Source organism: Rhipicephalus sanguineus, chromosome 1 (genome assembly GCF_013339695.2).
Source record: "Rhipicephalus sanguineus isolate Rsan-2018 chromosome 1, BIME_Rsan_1.4, whole genome shotgun sequence".
Lineage (NCBI taxonomy): Eukaryota > Metazoa > Arthropoda > Arachnida > Ixodida > Ixodidae > Rhipicephalus > Rhipicephalus sanguineus.
Genome location: NC_051176.1, coordinates 54,368,766 through 54,396,346, shown reverse-complemented (window position 1 = coordinate 54,396,346; position 27,581 = coordinate 54,368,766). Strand labels below are relative to the sequence as shown.

The following is a 27,581-nucleotide window of genomic DNA, read 5'->3' as shown; positions in this document are numbered from 1 at the left end:
CGACGGAAGTCGCTTCCCCGTCCACTTCGCCACATGCGTGACGAGTACGACCGCGAGATGTACTGAAAGCGAAAACTGCTAGGAAGGTGCTGACCCGGCGTGGTAGCGATAAGCGGATATACGGCGTTGCGGTGATAAGATCGAGGACGGCCGTTCGATTCCCGGCCACAGGGGCCGCATTTCAACGAGACGAAAACATCCGCGGATTTTGGTGCGGGTTAAAGAAACCCACGTGGTCAAAATTAATCAGATCGTCCTCCACTACGGCGCGCCACATAATGATGTCGTAGTTTTGGCACGAAAAAAAAAAAAGTCCAGATATTATAACATTTACGTTCCTCCGAACAAGACACTTTCCGATCACGATGATGAGAACCAAGTGAAGCTTATAAGTTAATTGCGCACGGTTACGCCACAGACTAACCGCCACTGCCGGCAAGGCTGCCCCTCAACCGGCAGACACGTGTAATACTCGAAAGTATAGCAGACGATGACGTGCAGCGCGTCACTGAATCAATCATCAAGGCCGTGTTGTCAAGGTCTATACCGATACATGAAGGCACTGAGAAGCGGTGGCCTCCTTTGCCCGTCGCCTTTCCTCTGTCTAGAAGGATAGAAGTACACGTGGTACATGCCGTACACGAGCTGTTCCATACAGCACCGATACAGCGATCGCAGTCGGCATCTTTTTCTATACGATCACTAGCACGTTCTCACATGCGATAGAGAAAAATAATCGCCTTTTGGCGCACAGCGTGGAGTCAAACAATATGCGTCAATAAAAATTAGACCACGCGCACGAAAAAAAAAAAAGACAGGATAACAGCTGCTTTATGTCAGACGTTGTCGTTGACTAAAAGCTGAGCTAGCCTTTCCTACTGTTTTTGTTTGAGAATGGCCACATAAACAAGCAGCCGCCCACACCGCAATAAGTCACGAGCGCAAAGTCCCTTTACTTCGTACCGCAAATCATACCCGTCTCTATATATGTTTGTCACACGCAGGAGCACCGCAAACTCGTGTCGGCTCGGGCGTACGCACACGCGCACAGCGGCGCGCGCGCCACACCGCCAAGCGAACAAGACTGACCCGAGGTGACAAGGCTTTCGGGGCCGCCCGTCGCTGTCGAACGCGCCTTCGGCGCCCCGCTTCGTCATCGCATGAAAGAATGACGGAAGCGGACGGGGCCTCGCTCAATATCTCTCGTCCCGACGACAATGGGGGCTGCCGGCGCACCCCTGCTGCGCGAGTTAGGAGGCGGCAGCCGCACGTGGCCTAACCTGTCGCGAACCTCGCGTAGGAGACGAGACGGCGAGAGGAAAGGGCCAAAGAGGCTGCGCTGGATTTGGCGAGGGAGAGAGACAAGCAGTCCACGGCGGCGGCACAAAATCCCCGTTTCGAAAAGTGACGGCTTCACCGTCACACTCGGCCGCCCTGAAGCGCGGCAGGAAGGACGTCATCGACGCGGCAGGGGGCGACGAAGAAGAACTCGTCGCACCTTGGGATCCCTTGGCCTCGGGGAATAGAAGGGATGCGCGCAATCCAAGGTCGCATTCTGTCGCATGCCGAATCAGAAATGCGGCGACGCAAAATGCTCGAGGCCAGTAGGGCACACGGCGGCGTTCTCAAGAGGCCGTACCCTGATCGAGGATCAGCGGAAGGCCCGTGCTTCACGCAATCGAGCATTAAGCCACTTTCACGTGCAGCAGGGGTTTAGCACTCGGATCTGAAAGCACCCTTCCGACCACGGCTGCCACAACTCTTCCGAGTTCTGATAGGCCACTGCAGCCCACTGCACCCCCCCCCCCCTACCTCTTGCCCCCGACCCCCCGCCTGGATAACGGTGGTGTACCGACTGATGGCAGCGTGCCGGTCAGCGGAGGCGCGTGGACTCGTTCAAGACGCGGCGGCGAGCCGCAGCAGTGCGTTGACCCGGACGCCACCAAGCGCGCGCGGCCGCGTCCGCCGCGGTCGACTTGGAAGGGAAAGGGATTCCCGCACAAGGAGGCCACCCCATCTCGCGGCCATTACACTTCCGCCGCCCGCGGCACGCTACTCCACAAACCTCAACCCCGCAGCGGCGCTCGCTCAACAAAGCGCCGGCCTGTGCGCGCGCGCGGCCAATATCTAGGTTGCACGCACACAAAACGTCGCACGCGGTTGCGTAACGCGCGCACCGGCACACCAGATACCTCAGCCGCCGCTGCTCCGCCACCAGCGCACAGTGGTGCCTCCGCAAGTGTGTCTCCGTGTTCCTCCCTCGAGCGCAGACACGCACGTACGAACGGTTGTTTCAACCAGTCATGTCCCAGCACAAACGCAACCTTACTGAACCGTCAGCCGCTGCGCCAACAGGGCGGGCACCCGGAACGTGCAATACGCGGTGTCATTGCCGGCACAATTAAAACTAAGATTCCAAGGGTCGTTAATGATGACGGAGAGCGCTTACAACAATGGGACAAAAAGTGTACCAGGTCAAAGCTGAAGAAAACGGAGGGCGAAACCGAACCGACGGACCGGACGTCCTTATTACAGGACAATGCCACTGCTCCTCGGAAAAGGAACACGCGACGAGCCGAGGCGCGAATTGGTTCAAATGAACCGCGAACGCAATAGGCGCGTTCGCGACCTGTAACAACACAGTGTTCTTTATTCCCAGAGCCGTACATAACGGTGGTGTGACTGGCTGTTCGTGCTCTCGAGAAGGGACCTCGCGTGAGCCAGGGCTAACGTCAAAGGCACACGCACGGAAGGGCAACTAAGCTTAGACGCTAATTGACATCATTGAGGTCACACAGAACATTCCACATCGCGAAGCGCTGTGAAAGGGGGTGGGGCACACATTGGTCACTCATTCGATGAACTCGGGAAACGATGTCCCATGTCGGCGCGCTGGATCATGAACTCCGCAAAAGACTTGGAGGACACTTCTAAGAGTGAAACGCAATAGCGTAATCGGGCCTTGTTCGCATGGCGTTCTTATTTGCTTGCCATGGTCGGTGGAGGAAAGGAACGTCTGTGCGCGTAACTTTGGCCGTTGAAGCTCTGCAAGTACAAGTTGCGAAGTGCCCACGGCTCCATAATTCATCATTTTGCGAAGTACCCACTACGCGCCCGCAAGGCAATACGTGCACCCACGCAGCCGCCAACTGCTGATGCTGTGGCTGCTGATGATTAGTTACGGCTGAGCGCTTCGTAATGAATGGGCATTTAAACCAATCACTCGTTGCGCAATCCACATGGTGTGACGTCAGGTGCGATTCTACGCTTCTGCCACGCAATATTACATGGCTCCTTCCCGGCACGACGCCTGTATGTTGTTTTTTTTTTTTTTTGCGAAGCAGTTTCAAGCATAGGTGCGGCTTTGCGGTAAAACACCCGACTGCGTTTTTTTCTGGACATGTACACCGCAGGAATGCACGTGCAATGTGTAAATAAAGACCATGCATAAATAAACGTTTCCTAATTTACATTTCCAAATAAGCATCTGTCTTCCGAGGGCAAAAAGTGGGCGCGCACGCGTTCTCTTCACGCGCTTCTCAAGTATACAGTTTTCTCTAACCGCAATAATTCGCACAAACCGATCACAGGCACGCAAAACAAACGAGCGAGTCGCCAAGTCGAGGCCGTGTTCCCAGAGCGCCCCTGAATGCCGCGCGTACGTAGACTCGTAATGCCGTTACAGTGAAAATAAATAAATCAACAAATGTCGGTCGCCAAGCAACCGGACCGGAGTGGAAACGCAGAAAGAAAGAAAAAGTTATACGCCAAAGGGGTAGATATCGGTTGTACTTCTTCCCACGGAGAGAGAACGCGACCTAGCTAGTCACAGTTGGGCGCCGAAAAAAAAAAAAAGAAAATAGAGATCAGAAATCTCGGAGAACCATCGCGAGCAGAGCTCCGGAAAACAACGCTACAACACTGATAAGCCGGTATTAGTCGCGCCTCGTGGACACGACGACGGCGAGGCGAGGTCGGCAGAGCACGTCGCACGCGAGCACTGCCGCCGCAGCAGCAGCAGCACGGTTCAATCGCCTCGTGCCGACCCTCATTTCGCGTTAGAAGCAGTGTATCGGACTACATCAAAACGTCTGGTAAAGAGAGACAAAAAGAAAGTCCACAGGCGGCGCTCGTCACGCACGATGCGCAGGAACCGGAAATCCAGCCAGTGCAAAAGCGAGGAAGCGCCGATTTTATAGGGACACGTGGAGAAAGAGATGCACTTGGCATGCATGACTTTCGCGTTCCCAACTGAAAAGCGAGTAGTTTTTAGATGCGAAGCAGCTTTTTCCGTGAAAATCCCGCTTGCAATCTTTTTTTTTTTAATAACGCGACTGCACGCTAAGCCAGGTATGCAAAGTAAATTTGGTAAGATTAGTAGAAAGAAATAAAACTGTTTTAAACACATCATGAAGCATGAATTTTTCTAAGTGTGATTTAATATTACACCTTCGGGTAGGAGGATTTCGGAGTGTACGAAGGACCACGACGGACCACTGCGCTCACTTTTTCCCCACTATATATTTTTTAATTAATATATTACGGTGTGCAACGTTCATAAGTTAAACGGTGAGTTACGATGACACACTAATGAGGGGGGGGGGGGGTAAACTTTGACCACCGGGGTTTCCTTAACACATAAATCAACGTACGCCGGCGTTATTGCACTGCGCCCTCTTCAGAATGCGCCTAAGAATCGAACCCACGTCCTTGACCTTAGAAGCCTGACGCCGTGCATCCACAAAGGTAACGTGAGAAGTGTTAAAAAAAAAAACGAAACGGAGGATGGATGAAAAAAAGAAAAAAAAACAGTCTGGTCACGCTTACTTCGAGTAATCTAAATAACCTGCACTTATTCTCCACACGAATGCTCTCCCCACCGACCTCAGTTTATTATATGCAAGTCCAGCCAGACTTGTTCCTTTATGTTTTACGAAAAACCAACGGAGAGGCAGCGCCTGCTACCCTCCCTGTATGTGTGTATGTATATTTTGTCTCAGACTCCGTGGAGGCCAACGGTTGCAAAGCGGCGCACAGAGATCTTTTTCCGGCGCGCAGCCAACTTCTAGGAAAGAAATGACAAGGCCAAGGGGCACTGATATGTCGACCGCCCGGTGGAGAAACACGAAGCAAAAAGCAGTGGTGTACAGTAATAGAACGCAGCCGCCTCCACCCCCTCGCCTACTTAACTAGCCTTCCACGTATATCATTTCTTCTCAGTCAGCCGCCGCCTGGCATGCAGTTGCCCCGGGCAAGTGCTACTCGATCCACGCAAATGCGATTACCCACTGATGTGGACGAGCCTTGCAGCGCGATGCGAGAAGTCACGAGACCGCGCGCATGCTATATACGCATTTCACCATGGTCGGCTGATCTCGCAAATGAACGTCTGCGCTATACTATCAACGCCGACACGAGCGCGCAAGTCGCGGACGTTCCCTGCACAATCTACTGCGTGGCGCGATGCAACCAACACATGCCACTCAGTGGCGCGGTCATATACAGATAGACTCGACTATAACGCAACACGCTGCTGATATAAAAGCTCTGCTCACCAGTGAGCCGCAAATAGCCGAGGGTGTGTGTGTGTATATATATATATATACAGAAAGAAGAAAAACTACTGGACGGGCGCTTTCTTCGAATGTTTTGTTTTACTCCTCACTATCGCCGTGATGTGACACTGCAAATGGCGATCGGCTGATCCTCGAGAGATAATCCCGACGCGCGCGTACTACCGTCTATTGTCGGGTACAACTCGGCCACGCTTGGAGCAACCCTTTTTTTCTCTCTCTCTCTTGCTCGAGGATATGAATGAGAATGCGATTGAAAAGGGGATGCTGCGACACAGAAAGAGCCCGTGACGGTCCCGCCCGCGTTACGTCCCTGCGTGTAAGAAGTTCGATGCATCGTAAGGGCGCCGGTAAGGAGACTTTCGACCATCAGAAATAGGGGTACACACACTCGTAAGCAAGTCTGGTTCGTCCCGTATGCGCGGCTATATCTGAAAGCACCACGAGACACAGTATGGTCTTGCCTCTTTCATTGCGACAGCAATTACATGGCCACTACAGGCACATTTTTGCCGTCGGCGTCACCGTCGCCGTGAGGTTCCGTGTCAAGTCCAAGGGCGATCGATAACATCGTCCCGCAAGCTTTGACTCGCATGTTATATGTGACAGTGTACATAGCACGCAATGCGTCCGGGTTAGAGGAGATGCGAATTAATCGACGGCTTCGAGACGGAATGTCGACGCCTCATCCAGATATTAGGACATCGACTTGTGGAGTGTGTGAAGCAACAGAGCCTATACAGCCGCTTAATAGAGATTTACCGACACGTGATAGCCCGGATACGCGTCGTAGATAGACTCGGTCTGCAGTGAAGAGCGACCGACGATCGAAGCTTCGCACCTTATGCATACCGATCACTCCCTACGCGCACAAATGTTCACGCGCAACGCTATAGATAGCTTTCACGTGACGTCATGGACGCAGCTTCTGAATGTACTGGTACTCCACGACGGTGGTTTTGGTGACAAACTAATGGCGTCAATGTGAAAACGACGTGGCAGGAGCGTCTCTGTACACGAATAACGAAAGAACCTGCATGTGATGTTTTTTAATGTGACATCGCAAACAGCATGTGTCATCGCAAACAGCATGTTGGAACAACATGCTGTTGTTCCAACATGGTGGTTTCAGTGACGTCAGTGCAAGCCATCTATACCGAAAACTAGTTCCAGTTGTTACAATGTTCCCAGTGCACATCGCACGAACCTCAGAAACAGTCTTTCGTTTTTGTTTAATCTCCTTGCGAAAGAGGACTAAATAGCTTTTTAATCACAAACCAAAAGTTTCCCAAACTGCACCGAATACCATCTCCTTCACCCCCCCCCCCCCTCCACACACACACACACTATGAATACGACTGGAATTTCTGCCAAACACACCCTGTACAACATGTCACGGGAATGGAACCTGAACATATTCCCCGCAATGGGAGACCCAGCTCCCCAGCCTCAGCCCTGGCGACCAGCACAAGTGGGGAACAGGGCGCGTAAAGCCTGTTTCACATGCAGCGATTTTGCTCCAAGAGCGGAGCGGCTGCCGTCGCGGAAGCCCAAAAACAGGTTTTTTAGAGCGACCAGTGGACGCTCGCAACGCCAGCGATCGAGATCGCTGGAGTTGGAAAAATTCGCTAGCGGCAGCAGCGGCAGCGCGTCTGCCCAAGGTCAACCAATGATCAACCAATGGGAGAGCAGTGACGTGCGGAACACGTGACTGCAGGGGTGGAGTTGAGGAACGGGCGCGCGCGCGCCGGGAGGAACTCGGTTTGCTAGCAGACGACATCCGCAGCAACGAGCTGGCAGTGTAGAAGTGCCGTTCTTTTCCTTTTGTTGTCCTCTACGGCGCTTCCGTCAAAGCAGACAAATCGTTTGCACGTGTCATTTTCTTCTTTTGCATTTTTATCGAATCGTGGCACCAACATAGGTCCGGTCAGGGGGACCCTACGGCACTCCGCACTTGTAGCTCGCAGCACATGCTGCTGTTTTTTCTTGTTTACCACTCTGGCCCAGCACGTTCGAAAAGTTTGCTGTTTTCTTTTTTGAATGGTCACGGACCCCGATGACGACAAGTGCCGCCGCCTCTTTACTGGAATGCCCATGGGCAAAAAGAGGGACGAGCTCCTTCACAAACACACAATATCGTCGACTGGGCCGCTTGCATCTGGTTGCCGGCCCAGACGGCGCACCAACGCCTCGCGGCATTCGAGAGCAAAAGCCACCGAAAGCCCCGTGAAAGCTTAAAAACACAAAAGCCAATTCTTTCTTTTGCTTTTCCATGGCCAAGTGTATGTGCGTGCAACATGACTTGCGTGGTAAAAAAAGAAAGCTGGAACAGAAATAAACGTGACTACTGAAGTTGTTTAATTGCACTCTGATACACTGCACATTTTCATCATTCAAGGTCTAGGCGCGTGAAAATCGATCACCGAAGTAGAAGGCTGGTGAAACTTGCAACCTAAGCGCACCAAAACAAGCGAGCCCGGAGAAAGGAAACCCGCGGATAACGGGCGCTTCCCACAACCATCACTGCGCTTCGCAGAGGCGCGCGCCGCGCAAAAGCGGTGCATGTGAAACGAAGCCGCGTCCGAGCGTCCTGCTGCCGCTCGATCGCCGCGGGCCCCGCCGCTCGGTCGCTCGCATGTGAAACAGGCTTAACGCTGGCATGTCACATGGCCTCCTGGAGGCCACAAAAAAAAAAAAAAAAAAAAAAAGGAGAGAGAAGACGAACTCAGAAGACGACTTGGGAGCTGAACAAGTTCCCCTCTCGCTCTCAAGCTGTTGGCCGCTACATTCGGGAAAAAACGGGATGTCGCGAGAGATGGCCACTCTCTTCTTGGAAGGCCAATAATACGCACCATGGAAGATAAATACGCAGGGTGCAGCCTCGCGCGCTTTGCAGTGTGCATGAGCGTGCGGCGACCTCCGGGGACAGCGATCGCTCTCCGGCGGCCGCGGCTGTCGTCGGCGGCGAGGGTCGCCTTGCACGGTCGGAAGGGCAGGCTGCGGCTCGCGTTTCCGAAACGAGCCGGTAACGCGAAACGTCGACCCTTGCACAGAAGCAGCAGCAGCGAACGTGCTCGACGAGTGATTAAAAAGGACGAAAGGGGAGGAAAGAAGTGTTGCATTACAGAACAGAGAGACTGAAGGGCACGCTTACGCGATAGGGCATCCATTCACGCAGATGCAGTGAAGGACGACAGGCACTGTGCGAGCGCTTCAGGAGAAAAAAGAAAGAAACCCGTTCCTTCCTTGCCGTGCAAAGAAGCAGGAGCCGCGTGAAAGCGTGGCTACACACTGAACTTTTTTTTTTTTTTTTTGCTGGGTGCTTCTAATTAACGGAAGGTGTGAGTTAATGAGGGGGGTTTGCAGGAAGCGACACAGAATCGTTTGGTCACGATTAAGCGATCGTAGACAGAGAGAGAGAGAGAGAGAGAGAGAGACGGAAATAAAAACTCACCCTGTGCTGATGCCGCTAAGTTATTTGTAACGTAGCGTTTAAGATCAGTGTCCCTTTAACCTTTTCTAGCCTCTCACGAGATACTGAATGTGAACGCGTGAATAACAAACGGGAATAAAAAAGTCGAGCAAAAAAAAAAAAAAACATTAATTTCGTCAATGTGACATAAACATGACTAAAGGTGAAACACTGAGATGTCTCAACACGCCCTCCGAATCCCTCGCCGCATATATGCGCTATGTATGCGCAGTGACGTCAAGTTAACACGGTAATGAAACGCCAAGCCGTTCAGTAAGACTGACTCCGCAGCTTACAATGGAACTCTAATACCCGCCCGTTGGTCATCGCAGTTTAAAAAGCACCCGTGCCAAAGCACAACACAGCAGCAGGCTCAGAACGCTAGCTTCTTCAGTACAACAGAACGGTTCAATGGTACTGTAAGCGAGAGCCCGGCAACAAATTGACGGTGCACACTGGGGTTTTCAGCCCAGAAAAGAGAGTTTCCTTTTTGCCGCGCGCTTTTCTCTCTCTTTCAAAGTGGAATGTACGCAGATCGGTGTTACAACACAAAAGTGAACTAGTTATTTTGCGGCTATATTTATAGACTTAAAACACGTTGCGGAGAGGTCATTGGCTTTTTGTCACAAGGTATGCACAATAGTAGGCAGCGCACGCGCCTGGCAACAAGCACCACCGAAACGCGCAGGTTGCAGCGCACGTTTTGGACTGATTTTGTTTGTTCTGTTCAATACCGGTAGCGTTCGCTTTGCAGTCCGTGACGCCGTGCCGCCGTGTAACCCTAATTGAGGTCATCAGCCCTAAAAGCGTGCAGTAAATGCTAGTGGCGAACATTTATTGCCCTGTAGCTCTCTTTCGTTCAGCATGTTTTACAACAGTTTTCGCAAACGCGCCCTCGTTTCCGACGAGCACGCAGGCGTCTATGAAGTTGGTAATTCCTCCGCTCACTGCGGCTATTTACTGAAGGAGGAAAAAAAATAAAAATCATTGAACAGGAAATGTCGCTGAAGCCGACGTTTCGACTTGATGATGACAGGTCCACTTGTCGAAATGTTGCATACGTCGACATTCCCCGTTCGACGATTTCTCATCACTTTAACTGATCTTCCTCTAAACTTCCGACAAGAAAAACGATAATGGAGATTAAACGCTCGTCGGCTTCGATTTAAGCGGGCACTAAATAGAAAAACAATTTTTCTCGTATTAGTAAGTTACTCCATCACGATACCAAAAAATGCCACACTTGCCGCGTGAAAACGCGCAAAAAGGAAATGTGGGTGACGACGCCACACTGAAGTTACCGCACCAGTAGCCGTGACGTCAGATTCTGATGGCGCCTAATAGGGCCCACATATAGTTGCCATTCGGTACAATTGAAGTACGTTGCTTTCTGAGGGAGCCAGAGAATCAACATACTAAGTTCGAGGAAATTTCTTTGAGCCAATGCGGCCGAAATACAAAAAAAAAAAAACTTTGAAATCCGTGAAGTCACCAAGGAGACAGTGGCGGGAAACTTAAAAGTGAAACTTTCTCGACATTCTCGTCTATTTCTCATCTATTAATAAACGTATGGTGGTGAAATTGACTACACTAGAGTTTTCAGAGTATAATTTATCAGTGTACTGTGTAAGCTAAATTATTGTTTCACTTAAATGTCTCTTTAAGTCAGAGCACGTTAATAGAACCCCGGGAGTCTCCCGCTGCACAGCAAGCCTCAATCATATCGTGGTACTGGCACGTAAAAACCCAGAATATCTTTGAAGTAGTCGCAGACGCGAGGGCGTGGAAAAATAAACGAATACGTAACCGAAACACTGAAAGCCAGGAGAAAAAAAAGAACCAAGAAAAAATACAATCAACGAAGGACGACACGAGCAGTCGCCCACGTCTAGCGCTTTCTCAACCTGAAAAAGGAAACTCGTACAAAAAAGAAAACCAAGCAGCTGTCAGCTGCGATCACGCGTAAAGGAAAGAGGAGTTGACGGGCGGTAAAAAGAGAGGAGGGAGAAGAAACCATAATTGTAGATAAATGCAGGTAAAAACGCGGCACACGAGGGCAGCGTTTCGTTTTTCTCTCGTTTTTTTTTTTTTTTCTGCCCTCACTGAGGTGATCAGAAGACGTTCGGGGAAATCGCGCATTATTGGCTCCCGCCGCGGCGCAGTACACTTCCTCGAAAAGGACAGCCAGCACAAAGATTGCCCACCACCAAGGCCACCAGCAAAGGTGTTTGTACGGCAGGCTCTTAAAGAAATACTTTCCCGTATGCCTGCCTTCGCGTGGGACAGAAAAACCGCAAGAAAAAAAAAAAAAGCGGGGAAAAGAGGGAGGGGGGGGGTCAGGAATGCGGGATGGCGCGTATCGGGTCGAGGCACGCGTAGCGAAATAATTTTCAAAGCACGGTGGTGCTGCAAGGAATCATTCTGGTGGACTTTCTCTCTCTCGCAGAACATGAAACCCAACAGTCTGTCAAGATGATTCCAACTGAGATCGCTCTGTAGAGTTGAAGTTTACGCTGTACTGCCACGGAGCTCACACAGTACTTGAGAAAAAAAAAGGCTGAGGGTGGGGAGGGTAGTCGGATGAATTTACAGCGACAATTTGCAAGGACACTTTAGTTTCGTTTTTTTTTTTAAGCATGCCTGCGTACGTGCCTGGTTACCACGGTTGCCGTGACCAAAAAGTGCATGCGTGCGCGCGTGCACGCGCGCACCTGCGCGTCAGACAGAACAAAACATACGCTTCGCGGCAGACAATGACCAAAGCCTCGCCCCGCCAGCACCTTTCAGCATTCTCACTGGAGAATGCGCCCAACGACGCGCCAAACTCCCGCGATCGCGGTCGTTGTCTGGGAGAACCGGACACCTAGAACATGGCGATACGAAATGCAATCCGGCAGCTCACAGTGGTGGCGCGGCCGACAACCTTCGAGGGACGCTTGGTTTTTTTTTGTTGTCGTTTATTTTTTTTTTTTATTTAAACGGGCGCGCGCTGATCGCAACGAGACACCGCGACGACGAGGACTGCACAACGCGCGTCGCTGGGAACTGCTGAGCGCGCAAGCAGCGCGGTCGTAGTCTGCATTCGGCGCACGTGTTACACGTGAAATGACGCCTCTTTGGCGATGAGAAGGCTCCCTCCGGGCTGCGCTAAACACAAGGCATGATTTCCCAGAAAGGCACTGTCGAGGCAGTGATGTCAGCCTTTGTACGCCCGTGCCACAGTCCAGAAAGGAAGAGTGTCTTCTCCCCAATGAAAAGGACACTGCAGAGTCCTTTACGCATGCAATACGCATGCAAACACTGTCGATATAAAATCTCCGGAGTGGAGCACAGTGGCACTGCTGCTTTCAGGCGACCGACCTGAGTGTTCTGATGTTGGGAGCTATCACATTTACACAGCAATACATTGAGGGTTATACATACGGGCGAAGGGTGCACGGAGAAGAATGAGGTAAGAGCAGTGGATTTGCTACAAAGTCACAAAATGTAACTTTTTTTTTTCTCTTTAGATTTCATGGTGTAGTTCGGGAGTGGACGCCCACAAGGAGTTTCTTTTTTGGCGACAACGTCACAACCAACATCCACGAAAAGCTACTGCAGTAGTGATATTACATGCCGACGGGTCGCACTCGCACCACAACGCGAAATAAAAAAGAATAGTAAAGAATTCGACGACAAAAGACTATGCTCCTGCCTGATGTTCCAACGGATTGTTTCGGCGTTAATATGAAGAGCTACGGGTTGCTCAACACCTCTCCCTTTCTCATTTTCCCAAGTCGCCCCGCGTTTGTTCTGGGACCCCAAACATCTACGTCCCCCTAATCCACACTCCTCTGATGGGCCACTGATTTTCAGGAACCCCCCGCCCCCCCTCACCTCTCCTACTTCCCCAACCAAACACACAACGCACGCGATTCGACCACATTGCGAGATACCACAGCTGTGAATATGTAAGCCGCGCCTTCGGACTCTGTGGGCCCTCCTCCGAACGAGGCCATGCGCGCGGGAGCTGGCTCTCGGGCGTAGACAGCAGCGTCGTCCTTGGCGCCTGCAGAGCAAGCGCACGCGTCCCGCAAGGTCGGTCTGTCTGTCTCTCCAGCACAACTACTACGCCAGAGGTTATTCATTGGCGCCAGCGCAAAAACAAACAACGTCCGAGAGATGGGCGTGCGCCTTCCTCTTGTCAGAATGAAAAGAAAAAACAAAGCGCAGCTCGTGAGCCTCGGGAGCCGCGCAAACTTCCTTGAACCGCGGCTCAAGACGACGTCTCCTGATTGAACCACAGAACCGAGCAGCGCGCACAATCGGAGACAGCCTACAAAGACGACAAGCACCGCAGCTGTTCAAACACGAATTCCCCGGGAAGAAGCAGCGACAAGTGCGTCGGGCTCCAGCAGGGATACAACTTGCTGCACTGGCGAAGAGTCCTCACTGCTTCGCGGCCTTATCATCTGGTCTCCTCTGCTGCGTTTCCTGTTCACCGGCGAGATTACTTTTTTTTTTTTCGATACCGAATAATGACTCGAGCTTTGTATGTGTACCAAAATGCTCTGTGCCAAGACTCTAGCCTAATGCATATTTTGCCGTTTTCAAGAGGCGTACTTCAAAATTTGTAAAATATTGCGGACACTACAAAAAGCGTGCGTTTACAGGGAAAGGAGTGGAAGGGGGGGGGGAGGCTAGCCCACATATTTTCTCGTTTACACATGTGGAAAGTTGAAGAGTTGAAGATAACTCGGACGCAGCGATAAAAGCAGCAACGAACATGACATAGCAGTGCACGCTGACAACCGATACCTTCAGACGAGACTAATTTTTTCTTTCAACAAAGTTAGGCTGTTGCCGACTACAGCAGGAACTCCGCGTAGATTACTGGGCGGGATGATAACTTATTGATAAAGAACCAAAAAAAAAAAAAAATACGGGCAACAAGAGACACGAGCCCTAATAAAAAGAATGAATGTTGGGGCTTTACGTTAAAGCGACACTAAAGAGCAAAACGATTTCTCTCATATTAGTAAAGTACTCTTTCACGATACCAAGAACACCACGCTTGCTGAGAGAAGACGCTTAGTAAGCGAGAAAATGCGATAAAACTAAATGTGGGTGGCGACGCCACCTTGAAGTCTCCGCACCATTCGCCGTGACGTCACATGTTTTGACGGCGCCCACTAGGGACTACGTAGTTCCTGACCGGTAAAAATGAAGTACATTGTCCTCCGAGGGGGCCATAGACTTAACATACCAAGTTTGGGGTAATTTTGTTGAGCCAATGGCGCCAAAATACGATAAGTACACTTTGAAATCCGTGACTCACGCGGGGAGTTTTTGGCGCGAAATTTAAGAATGAAACTTTGAACTTGATTTTCCACTCTATTAATAAACCTATGATGGCGAAATTAACGACATTAGAGTTCTCAGAGCGCAATTTATCGATCTAAACCGATTCATTGTTTCTCTTTAGCGTCCCTTTAAAACCAGGATATGATTATGAGAGATGCCGTAGTGGAGTGCTCGGAAATTTCGGCCACCTGGTGTGCTCTAAATCTAAGCGCACGGGTCTCTTGCTTCCATCAAAACGCGGCCGGGATACAATCCCGCGACCTTCGGGTCAGCAGTCGAGCAGCATAACCACTGGACCACCGCGGCGGGTAGCCACGAACCATCGTGTTGTCGCCTTGTCTCTTGATGCCGTAAAACGTGATGGAACATTCTAGAATATTGTAACAACGAGTCAAGGTTCGTAAGGTTAGCGAAAAAAGGAGAATCCCGGATAGCAGGCAGACTTGTACTGTAATCTTTTGACAGCAAGTTCGCGCCTAATTTTCCTCCTTTACGCACGTACTTGCAGTAAGCAAAAGCAAGATTTCGCGAAGGTGGAGAGTATACATCTAATATTCGGACAAAACGAGATGTATGTTATATATTACTCCACACTAGCCGTGCTTCGGTGGCGCTGCCGTTCGGGGGCACTGGTCAAGCGAGAACGTCAATCGTTGTCATGTTTAGTTGACAAACAAACGATTGCTACTGCGTGGCACGTTTTTTTTTTTTTTTTTTTTTTTTTTTTTCTAAACACGAGTACAGAGGCGGCTGGCGTTGGCCAAACGCGGTCACCTTGAGAAGATAAAAAAAAAAGAACTTTGAAAATCGGGAGACCCGGTTGATCTCGGCATTCAGAAAGGCGAAGCCGAGGCCGCGTACGTTAACTCGAAAATCCTAACGCACACGTTTCTGCATAGAATAATCAGCGGTGCGTGTCTTTAACCCAGGGAATTAAAGCACCGCGCAAGGGCAGCACGCCCATTTAAGAGCACAGCAGCAAACTTAAAATACACAATGCCTTACTCGAAGCCAGGACAGTTTAGGCGTTACCTTTCCTCTCCGCCTTCAGAATAGGCAAGCGAGACCCTAATGCTTCTTAAAAGAAGCCACGCTCTATTCATTCTCCCGCCAAGGTTCTCTCCCACGGAAAACAGTAAGACTGGCTAAGGTGGCCTTTCCTGGACTCTATACTATCTCCCACTAGTAGTGTCCCGCAGAAAAGAAAAAAAAAAAAAAAACAAGCCCGGGCCTAATTTATTTTCTCTCTTTTTTGTCCGCGGAGCACGCCATCGCAAGCTCGCGACTCCGTCGGGAATTACCCGAGGTTTCATTGTCTAAAATTTGTTTCCTCCTGTCTTTTTCTTTTTTTTTTTGCGCCTTTCCTTTTTTTATATCTTATCGTCTCTCGAGGCTTTAACAGAAGACCTTATTGTAGTAGCCACGTCTAACGAGGGAAAAAAAAATAGAAACGCAGATACGCTGCAGGAATCAACCGCCAAGTTTACGCATACAATGTTGGAATCGTGCGTCAAGAGGCAAAAAAAAAAAAGAAGAAGAAAGAAAACAATGAAAAGACTGCCTTCCAACTCCGTGAATGCCATGAGTGAAATATACACGAGGATGACCTGCACCTTCTTCGGCCCTGACCCACGCAGCGAACGCGTTTGCCGAGTACCTCGAGAACGTCATTTTTCCCGGAGGCTGCCCTACAAGGAACGAGAGAGTTCGCGAGGTTATTGTCAGCTATGTGCGACGGGGCTCGAGTCCTGAACTACAGAGACAGGCACACAGAAGGACCGCGTGCGACCTCCACCCCTGGTTAGCACATACGCAGCCAGGACACGTACAGGGCAATTTCACGAGGCTCAAGGAATGAAACGGCAATGTAGACTGCTTAAGCGCCCACTGAAGTTTCTGGGGATTTTACGTGCGAAAATCAGGACATGTTTACGTACCAGGCACGCCGTAGTTGGAGACTGACCACCTGGGGTTCTTAGTAACGTGCAAATGAATCTAAGAATGCGTTTTTTTTTCCCCCTTCTCGCCCAAATCAAAATGCAGCCGCCGTGGCCAAAAATCGCATCCCGCGCCCTCGAGCTTAGTAGTGCAATTAACACCTAAGCCACTAAGCTGTCCCAGCGAGGGCAGGACGTACATCGGGGGCGAAGGTGTCCGACTCCACATGTCCATGCGTGTATCTGTGTGCGTTCGTATATATATATATATATATATATATATATATATATATATATATATATATAATGGTAAAAATTCCGGGGGGTGGGGGCACCTGTGGTTTGTCAACGTGCACCTAAATCTAATTACACAGGCCCCTAGCATTTTGGCCTACATCTAAAATGCGACCGCCGCGGCCAGGGATCGAACCCGCGACTTTCGGGTAAGTAGCATGGGCGCCGTAACCTCTGTCCACCGCGGCGGCTATATTTACCAGAATGAAAGGGACGCTCGAAGCGGATTTCGAAAGGTTTTCGCACTTTTCCTTTCTATCAAATTCCGACCACGCCCAGACTGAATTTTAGAAGAGGCACCACGTTTACGACACCGTCAGGTGAAGATCGGAGAGAAACCGCGCACTCGGCCTACGATTTAGTAATCGTACTTATTAAAAAAAAAGTACGCGCTACAGAGAAGTGCACGAACCACACATTGCATGTTACGTAAGCAACCCCGGGCTTATCGCCTATCGTGCTGATGTCGACACTCATGGCGCACATCCTCCATGCGATGAGGCTATAAGCATAGAAACGTTTATAATGGGTTCGTAATTTATTACGTTCACGCACCACGTGACGCGCCTGCGGTTCAAAACGATGCACTTTCCACACGCGCCGTCATGGGCGCCAGTGGCGCTGGCTCGCAGGGTTATGTGGAAACGTTTACACGCACGCGAATATTCATCACAGTAAACCGGAGGACGGTCGACACAGTAGTTGAAGCCTCCATCAATAGAACACCGCACGCGTAATGCCGAAGGTGAGGCTTCGGCTCCAATCAGTGGCAAGTTGGCTTTTCGGCCACATTTCGGCCAGTATTTCTAAATGCATTGCATGGCTGCATTCGATGTTGCCTTCCCGTCGTTATACTACTGCTACTACTACTAATATTAAGAATAAAAATATATTCTGGCCCTTCGGCTCGCCTGGCGCATCCACACAACAGGAGTAAAACGTAAGTGCCAGGGTCATAAGAGTTGCAGAGCCATCACGCATTGAATGAGAAATAGGCGCGCGTCTTGGTGTGACGATTATCTCGACGTCCGTACTACTTCAACGTCCATACCACGTGACATTGACACGTGAAACGTGTCATGTCACGTGGTATGGACGTCGAATTTTTCGATTCATGGGAAATGTAAGGTTTTCGCATTAAAGGGAAGGTTGCACCGCAGGCCCGCATTAGAAGCTGCTTCACGTATCGATAGAGATAAAGGAAGAATTAACGTGCACTCGACCTCTCCGAATATTCCTTCGACGCAGCTCCGAAGGCTAGACTGTGACAGGAACAGAGGGACGGAAAAAAATTTATCCCGCATTTTTTGTTATTTCCTTTTACGGGCACTATAGTGGCGCCTTTTGCTACGGCCTCGTGAAGTCCATGATGGGCCAATAAAAAGCCGGGTAGGGCACAGAGGGAGACAAAAAACAGGCAAAGGAAGAAGGATCGCCACAGAATGATCGCATAAGAAACATCGGCGGCTGTTTTCCAAAAGGCGGCAGGTAACATCAAAACCAGGAAAAAACGTAGACAAAGGCCACAGCGGCAGGGCGCCAGGCGATGCCACGGCGCACATGACCGGTTAGCAAATTTTCATTCGATAGCCGCCTTTGTTTTCTTTCCGTTTATTTTCTATCCCAGCATATACAGCGCTCCGGGGGATGGCGCAAAGGATGGCAACCTGGCGGAAAAAGATGATGGTTGTGCACTCGACAACCGCGGCCTTCGCCGTCCCCGCTCCTCGGCCGCGATCGACGTAACGCGGCAAAGGCCGAAAGAGGAAACCACGTGCGCACCGCCGCTAATAAGGATGCTTCGAAGCCTATAATGTATAATAGCGCCAGGGAACGGCGAAGCAAGCACCGCGGCCTGGCAACCGAACGAGCGTCGTGATCGACAGCGGCCGCCCAACACACACTGGCGCACACCTAAGTACACGGACTCTTCCGATATATATACCTTCCATGAAACGTAAACGCGGTCGGGCATCGAACCCGCGAATGAGCTCGGATGACGTCGTAACGGAGACAGGTCTCAGGCTTTATGTAAAGTGACGCATAGAGGAGCAAGGGTCGACTTCAGGCCTCGGTGTGACATACTCGCGTGTGTGACGCGCGTGTAACTCAATTGTCCATGAAAAGAGGGAAGCACTTTCTGTTGAAAAGCGCAGATGCCCCTATGTCCACCCTCTCGCTTTTCTGAAGGCACCGAAAATTTTGTTTTAACAGAACCAGAAGATGTGCACGGTACCTGTGCTCACACATCTAATTGTTGCATGCAGCAGCTACACATTAAATAAATTCAACCCCGTTACATGCATTAAAGTGGAAAGTTGGGCACGTTGGCACGAATTCGTGGTGAAAAACAGCGCCCAAGGACGAGGGACGGTTTGAAAAGAAACAGCGCCTGACCCGCTTTCATTTCAACCCGTCTTTATGAGCCGCTTTTCATCATGAAAGGTGTTCTTCGCTTTTTGTATAAATGCCGCCTTATTCCGTGCATAAACTATTAATTTTGCGCCACCTTTGTCATGAGTATCGGTGCGACAAACGTTGCTTGTCCTACACTGACACAAATTCGAGATAGCTACCTCTTCTCTCCCCCCCCCCCCCCCCCCCCCACTCCTTCTAGACGGTTAGACGCACCCCCTGGTTTCAATTACTAAGGAACGGAATTCCTGTCAAGAAAATCATGTACTACCAGAAGATGCTTCGAACCGAACCTGCACTCGTTCCATGTTTACGACACCCACGCGGATCTGCGAAAGGTTCGACCAGTCGCCGCTAGCCTATCACTACCCAATCATGTACAGCAAAGTTGGAATCCGCAATGAATGACACGTCTGATCAATACAGTGTCCGACATATATGTGGCGAACGAAATACCGCGCCTCGTTCATTTAGCAAGTTCACGGAAGCGCTGTTGACGGGCGCAGGATCCGATTGCCACGACCCATAAGTATAGCCCCGCTTACGCCACGAGATGAACAGCTGAGCTCGTTCAATCATCTGGGTGTACCCGGGACATATATAACCTAATTATAAACGAAATGTGTGAGGCAATTTGTTTCTCCCGCCTCGAGTGAAAGTGAGCGAACGAGGTTGCGCAGCATGAAATATGGGGGCGCCTTAAGTTCGAGGCCTATACAGCTGCCACGGGAATTGGTGCGAGACCAAATCGAGGCCTGAGCTAATGTTTTCATTTCGCTTTACTTTTTCGCCGCCTCGCACCATCCGCGCTACGAACGGGGTTCCGTGTAAAACGCAGTTCTCTTGTTTTCTCATCAGCGGCGCGCAGGAAGGAAAAATGAAAGCGGGCCACACACAGGCTTTCCGAAAGACAGAGAGCGCGCGAAAAAACGCAACACAGACGGTTCTGACCGTACGCGGAGAGCTGCAAGTTTCAACGGAATGAAAGAGGAATTAAATGGCAAAAGAATTGAGAAGCGAAAGACGCGTCTTCAGTCCAATGCTACGTTGTTATACTAGCTATTGGCTACACTGGTTTGAACAGAACAGCGAGCGAAAATCGCGTTAACTCGCATGCTTCGCGTTCCACGCCGATGTCACGCGAGTGCTGCCCAGTTGTGGCCCCTTTCGTACCGAAGCGCCCGCTGTACGACACAGCTGATAATACGCTATGGAATTCGCACCGTCCATTTTCTCTCCACATCTCATAGTGCTGCGCTCGAAAGAGGACGGGCGCTTATCTTTCTTTCGTGGCGGAATACCGCATTGCCAGACTGATATCACAATGAAGGTGTGTAGGCAGAAATGCACGCGCCCGTGCACAAGTGTTGCGCATAGATACGCCGCAGCATATATGTTATCGCGCTAAGTGTAATCCCCACGGATCGACCGCATGCAGCGGCGCGATATGCGGCGATACGCTGATCAAAAAGCTCACAAATAGTTCACAAGAGTAGCGGTTCGGGCGAGTTGGTGTCCCATGACGTTCTGAGCGAGGAAAAGAGGACAGCGTGGGCGCTAACTTGGCGTTCAGCCTGTCGTCTAGTCCTCCGTTCTATCCCTACCTTTGTTTACAGTTACTCTGGGGAACGCCTCGACATGGCTGCTTTGCGCGCATACGGTCGTTGCTTACCAATCTGTTTTATTTTAATGCGAAAGCATTCAAATACACAATGGGGTCCTTTCAAGAAACCACCCGGGTTATGACGGGACCAAAACGACTTGCGTGTGCACGCGCAGGCGAGAACGAATGCCTTCTTGCCTAGCTGCTCCGTACACTGCCAAGCTCGACATCGTGGACATTCATTAATCTCTGGTCGTCCTTTTCAAGACTGCATAGTCCTATAAAACTAGACCTGACGTTTACAAGGAGGCCTTTCATTACCAGCGAGCAGGTGCGATGCCAGTCGGCGGTGGTCGAGCGAGCGCGAACTCCACGACCGAGTTCCCGCGAGCTGCGCTAGGCCGGCCACCATTAGAACGCGCGCGCAACCGGAAGAAGTTAACGCAGGCGCGCGCACGACGGTGCAGCGAGCAACGCACCGAAACCACCACGGCGCGCGCGCAAGGTAGCGTGACTGACAGCCCATGGACGACGAGGGAGAGAAAGAAAGGAAAAGATGACTCGTTTCGGACATTTGGCGCGCGCCGCGATTCCCTGGCTTTCCACTTCACGAAGAAAACAATGAGAATGAAAAGGGGGCGTACTGGTGCGTAGATATATTTTTGTTTTTTTTTTCTCCGTAGGTGCGCTCGCGAAATAAACAACAAACAAACAGAACGGTAGGCACCCGCCGCCTCCAAAGAAGCGGAGCCGAGCGTGGATGCATAAAGCGACTTAGAGCTAAATATACCGCGCCGGCCCTGTGGCAGCAGGCAGGCCTCGCGTCGTGTGAATACACACGCTTCGAAGCAGGAAAAGCAAAAAAGTCGCGCGTAGAAGTCGGTGAAACGCGTGTTTGCCGTCATTCAGCGGCTGGTGAACCATGGCTTCGGCCTTCACCCTTTTGACGAAAAGAAAGAGAATAAAAAAAAAGGGGGGGGGGGGGCACAGCTCCTCGGATAATGGCGCTGGCAGCAGCCCGCGATGAGCTGGCGCTTGGTTGCAGGTCGCGAATGGACACAGTCAGCGCGAGATGTGCGCTTTCTGAACGCAAGATGCAGGTGGGAAAGCTGGAACAAAGACATGACACCAGAATTCGCATTTCTTTTTTTCATTTTTCATGTTTAAAGCAAAAGCTTTTTAAGCGCATGAGAAACTGTCTCCCCCCCCCCCCCCCCCTTTTACCAGATCAAGCTGCGTCTAACGCGCGTTCGTGTTCAAACGTATAAACAAAACAATGCTAGGCTTAACGCCCGCACCTGGCTATAACCATGTACCCAAGTGGCACAAGTTGCCGAACAAGGAATGTGGCAGCCTGTTCACGCGGGCTGGTTGGTACAAAATCTCGTCATACAGCGGAAAAAGAACGAACAGCGCGAACACGGGAGGAGGAAAAGTACCACAGGACAGAGCGCTCTGTCCTGTGGTTCTTTTCTTTCTACCGCGTTCGCGCTGTTGAATATATTCAGCTGTTTGACAAGGAATGTCGCTTCTCGAAAGGGGAACTCAGTCTTCGTCGAGGTTGTTGCCCTGCCGAAGACAAGCGCTCTCGTCCAAAGGTTGACGGTCCGGTGACATTCCTGGCTCGACGATTTCAACGCTCCATCTTCCCATAAACCTCTCGGTTGGATTCGCACTGTGCGTTGCTGTCATTAATTACGGTAGACAGATTGTCCAATCCACTCATATTTTTCAATTGGAATTTCGTCCAATCAGAACAAAAACGGCGAAATCTTTACAGGAACTTAAAAGTGAACTATAAATGTACTTGCTTCGGACATACTAACGTTTTCTTTTTTGTCCAGTGTTCCTGCTACGATGCGCACAAACAGGTTTATTTTGTTTTTCTGCCCATACATTCTTGCTATCATGTGAAAGCAGTGTCATTCTATGGAATCAATTGCGTATTCTTTTTTTTTTTTTGTAGCTTGAGTACTACTGAACTATGTGCCACTGCTGCTTTGAGTTGTTCACGACCATGAATGTTTTCTTATATATATTTTTTTTTTACAGGAGGACCTGAACAGTACGAGTACCTCCTTCTGAAAACTGGATACCTGTGCTATGACCAAAATTCTGATTCTGTCTCGCTTGACGACAGCGACGCAAGCAGACAGCCACCAAAGGTGCCCGTGGGAACGTACGAGCCAGACGCGGCGTGAGAAACGAGCTCGGGTTTCGAACAGATTTCACACGCGCCCAGACGCCACCGTCGTCGCGATATCGAATGCGATATCGGAAGAGACGGGCCGCCTGACGATTCGCATTGTTCTCCGTGAACGACGAAAAGCGATCGGAACAAAAAACAAGTGAGACAGATTGGGACGAGAGCGCGCGACAGACACCCACCCACCTCGATTCTTTCTCATCGGCGATCACTGGAACTTCGTGTGAGCTATAGGAGACGAGTAGATGGCGAGCATACGCTTGCGAAACAAGATAGGCGGGTGAAACCACCACTGCAGAGCCTACGCAAACGAGGCACTAGGCGCAGAAGTATGTGGACTGAGTGAGGGGGGGGGGGGGCAGAAAAAAAAATGCCGTGGTTGAACGCGGTTAAACGAAGTTTGTCGAGCGATGGATCGGTTTTGCTTGCTTTGACTGCCAGATAGCCGCGTTTGTAGCAGCAACTACTGCATCTACAATCGCACCACAAGACAACACACAGACGATCCTCGCGCTTTCGGCGCGAACGCGCACTGAACAAACGTTACAGTGAATGGATAGATGGATAGATGCTATGAGCGTCCCCTTCGCAACGGGGCGGTGACATGTGTGCCACCATGCTCGACAAAATAATAATAATATTAAATAAATAAAATTATGTTGGCCTAATGCCTTGTCTAGGCTTCGATTAAATCGATCTTACTATAGAAAACGAACAAATTCACAGCCCAGTTCTCGGCCCCTTTCGGCAGAATGACCTTATATTTGCAACTATTTATTTTTGTCCTTTCTCTACTTTTCTGCCACCAATTAATACTCTAACCGTCTCTTACTTATTTCTATCGCGGACGTGTTCAGTTGTCTACTGTTTTCCTTAAAACCCAAGGCTTCATGCAGGCTCGTGCTCAAACATACACCTGGGTGGATATCTCCACACTCAATCAGAACATGCTCCGTCGTTTCCTTAGCTCCTCCATAACATGTACATTGGTCTTCTTTAATGAATCTCGCTTTGTAACTACGCGTTCTAAGGCAACCCGACCTTGCTTCAAACAGTAAAGCGCTTCCTCTTGAGTTGTCAGAAAATTATTCCTTCGGCGGACCTGCGAAGAGGCGCTAGTATCCTTGTATGCAACCAGCGCACCTGGCGGTGGCGGCACGAAAAGACAAGCCGTGAGCCGCTGTTCGTTCTCGCGAACGCGCCGCACTAGCGTTCTGCTAAAGATTTTGGCCGGCGCTGCGACGACAAGCGAGGCGCTTGGAACGAAGCAAATGGCATGACCTTGGTTGAGCTTGAAGGTCAGATTCACAGAACGAGGCGTTTTCTGAGTTTGTACATGGAGGAGTAGAGCTATATACTCTGAAAAGAAGACAATAAGGGCGCCTATCGAGCTTCGATTTCATCTTTTCTTGTGAAACAATCATGCCGTGTATGGTTCCGTGCCGGCTTGTTGATTTAGTTCGATCTGTTGCCGGATTTTGGGTTTTTTTTCTTTTTTTATCGCTAGCCTTATCTCAGACAACACAGAACTTTATGTACACAGGACGGGTCGAAAGCCACAGTCTCACGAGGTTGCCGTGTTCGTCACGCTCGATGTACCCCAAGGTGCCCATGTTTTCATTAACGAGGCCGTCGCTTACGTCGATGTTGGCCGCGATCATGTACGCCTTGCCGATGCTCAAGCAAAGTGAGACCGGAAGGCCACCCTTGTCGCTTGCGTTCATCTTGGCCACCTTGGTCGCGGCATCCCTGTGTACCTGCTCGTTTTTATAGCCAGTTATATTATTTGGCGTGTCACAAAGCGGTTCTCAATCAATCTGACGGCATACTCAGTCAGCATGAGGCCATCGCCCAGCCTCATAAGAAACTGCGTCATTCTGGCGGACCACGTGGACGAGTGGATGGCAGTCGAGCGTCTTCTAGGAGAGTTCTGCCTTCCGCTCCCTCACTTGCCTTACGTTTCAATGTGTGTTCGCGGTTACTGTGTTGATTGAGACTGGGAATCACCTGTGGCACATACCCGCATAACATGAACTATGGTATGCGGGTATGTGCCACATGTGACTGAGGGAAATGGTTTCATGAAGTACGCGGCAGGAGTTTTGCGTTATTCATGTCATGACCAGTGAATCGTGTTCGTCATACATTTATCCCCTGCTATGCCAATTTTGGTATATTACAAGTCATGGAGACGACCAGGAGAGCGCCCAAACGTAGGCGGCTAGATAGATAAGATACGTAGATAGAAACGGGCAAAGTGCCTGAGGTTCGCTAAGAAATGCTTCGCATTCAATAATAAAAAAGAATACTATTATCTGGTGTACAATTTCTCTCGCAGTCAACATGTCGAGATATAGGAGTCAATTGCGGCATTTGTGTACCGCATTTGGGTTCTCATGAAAGCCAGGAAGTTGAACTCAAGTACACATGTAGTAGCACGCGTATGTAATCGTTCTAATTATATATATATATATATATATATATATATATATATATATATATATATATATATACACGTGTGTGTGTGTGTGTATTACTCCATCTCTCATAACTCAGTTTCTGCATTGGTTCATTAATTACCCTCGTAGAAACTGCGTTTTCGCCATTAACACAGTTCACTCGCAAGAGGTTTCTCATCTAATGTCTCGGCGTTGCCGGTGCAACTTGTAAGCACAGCAAAACCGTACGAAACACGCTGCGGACGACACAATGCACTCATCTACGCGAACGTTCCGGGTTACCTGCATCGACGCAATGCTCCCGGCTACAGACGCAGTTCGCAAGGCCCTTTTTTTTTTTTTTTTGTCGTCTTTCTGCAGACAGCCTCTCATGACGGCAGGTTCCGTGATTGGCGCTATTATCGAAAAACAATACCAGCGACATTTGCAAGGCAGCCGGCGATAGCGGTCTGTCTATCGTTCTCGGATTGATGGGCGAGAGCAAGAAACGACGTCGTCGCGTCGCACTACTCGCGCTCCCGGTTTCTGCGGCTGATATCTCGCGGGGAGAGAAATCGCGGGTGCGAATGTGATATCGCCCACCAGAATAGACCGAATCGGCAAGTACTACAGTGAGCGCTCGATATGTAGGCCAGCCGAGTGTATTCTACCGCATTTCGAAGCACCTCAGGGCTCTTTGGAACACTGCAACATCGCCTATTGAGCGCAGCGTACACTGAGGAGACCTTCGAGTGAATGGCGATGACAGTTCGCCACACACGAGTTTCACGGTAAACTCGCTGCTTTAAAATGAACTGCTTGGCAAAGGGAAATCCTTGACATTGTTTCAAACGCGGTCCGGCGCAGCGAGGTACGCATGAAGAGAGAGAAAGAGCGACGCGCAGCAGGACTATGGTAGTGTAATTGTAACAATCTACCAGGTGCAACGCCAGTGGATAAATGTGGTGAACTTGAAAGCGCTAATGCGATCCTATTAACACTCTGAAAGCAAGTTGTGGAAACAGTCACGCTCGCGCACAAACAACTTGCACACATCGGTCCGCGATACTGAATAATATGACTCCACCAACTGCTAGACACTTCCACTGAATAAATGCAGATAAGAAAAATAACCACAAAGTCTGCTGCTCGACGATACACTTTCTGCTTGCACTGCTTCGTGCACGTAGACATAACTGTCGTAGCTGCCAAGCATACCTCAGCGCTTGTTGATAATTGCACGTGTCAGCAAAAAAAAAAAAAAACGAAAAAAAAAAACGTCGTACGATGATCGCTTTGACAGGTGCACCAGAAAGAGCGGCCGGCAATGAAAAATTCATTCAAACGTGTCTGCGCAGTGCGAGCTGCCATAGGTTTAGTTCGGGATACTGTTCCGAGATTTTTCCTGTAGGAAACATCGCAGCAGGTGACGTTTGTAAGAGAAACAATAACCAAACTGCTGGTCAGAATCAAGCGAGCAGTGCTCTCAGCTCGGTGGACGGTTACACCGGCCGTCCACCGTAGCTACGTAAGCCACCGCTCGGGGTGAATCGCCAGCAAGCAATAAATGTGAACTTGGGAAAATTATAGAAAACGTGGCCGGGGTGTACTCACGTCAAGTCACGGGGTGCCGTGTAGAAGACTATCCGGAGGAATCTCCATCCCCCTGTGATAACGTAGAGGAAGAACGTGATGAATCCAGCCATCCAGACGGAGCACAGTGAGCCGAGTGAGAGCACGCTAAACGTTCCCAAGAGCCCGGCCTGCTTGAGCATACTACGATCAGCCCAAGTCTGATGTGCGAGGGAGCAGGCTCACCACTAAATGTAACCCGGTCGTCACAGTTTCCTGGGACACATTGGATGCGTTTTTCCTCCTTCATCGCAGGGGAGAAACACGGCCGCCCCACATCACGTGGCCTACACGTCGATCGCAGCGCCTCTCTCGACGCCCGCGACATCTAGAGTCCTTTCCGCGTTGCTCTGACGAGGGCGCCACAATCAACAAGAGCGCTTTTCAATTTTTCGAACAGATGGCGCTTCCAGCGCACGGCGCTTTTTTTTGAAAATGCAAATAACTTAGTCATGATGCGCGTAGCGAATCTGGTCCGCTTTAGGTGAACGCAACGGATACTAGAAAATGTGTTTAATGGGAGATAATCGTCAAACCGGACTCCCGAGGAGTAACAGTGTGACTGGTTCATGTTTATCAAGGTTGCTTATTGAAAATAGAGAAAGCATAGCGGAAGCACTGCAACAGAACAGGCTGAGGGACAGTATTCTGATGTCCTGATTCTGCAA

General features: G+C 50.2%; 1 protein-coding gene across 1 annotated transcript in view; it reads right to left on the bottom strand.

The window, feature by feature from the left end:
• The window catches only part of LOC119391523 (long-chain fatty acid transport protein 4), a 110,526-nt gene extending 83,326 nt beyond the window's left edge, over positions 1-27,200 (bottom strand). The window contains exon 1 of the mRNA XM_037659204.2: positions 26,896-27,200. Within this exon, the coding sequence (XP_037515132.1) occupies positions 26,896-27,056 (161 nt within the window). The 5' untranslated portion in view covers positions 27,057-27,200. The remainder of the gene's footprint in view (positions 1-26,895) is intronic.
• Between the last annotated feature and the right edge of the window lie 381 nt (positions 27,201-27,581).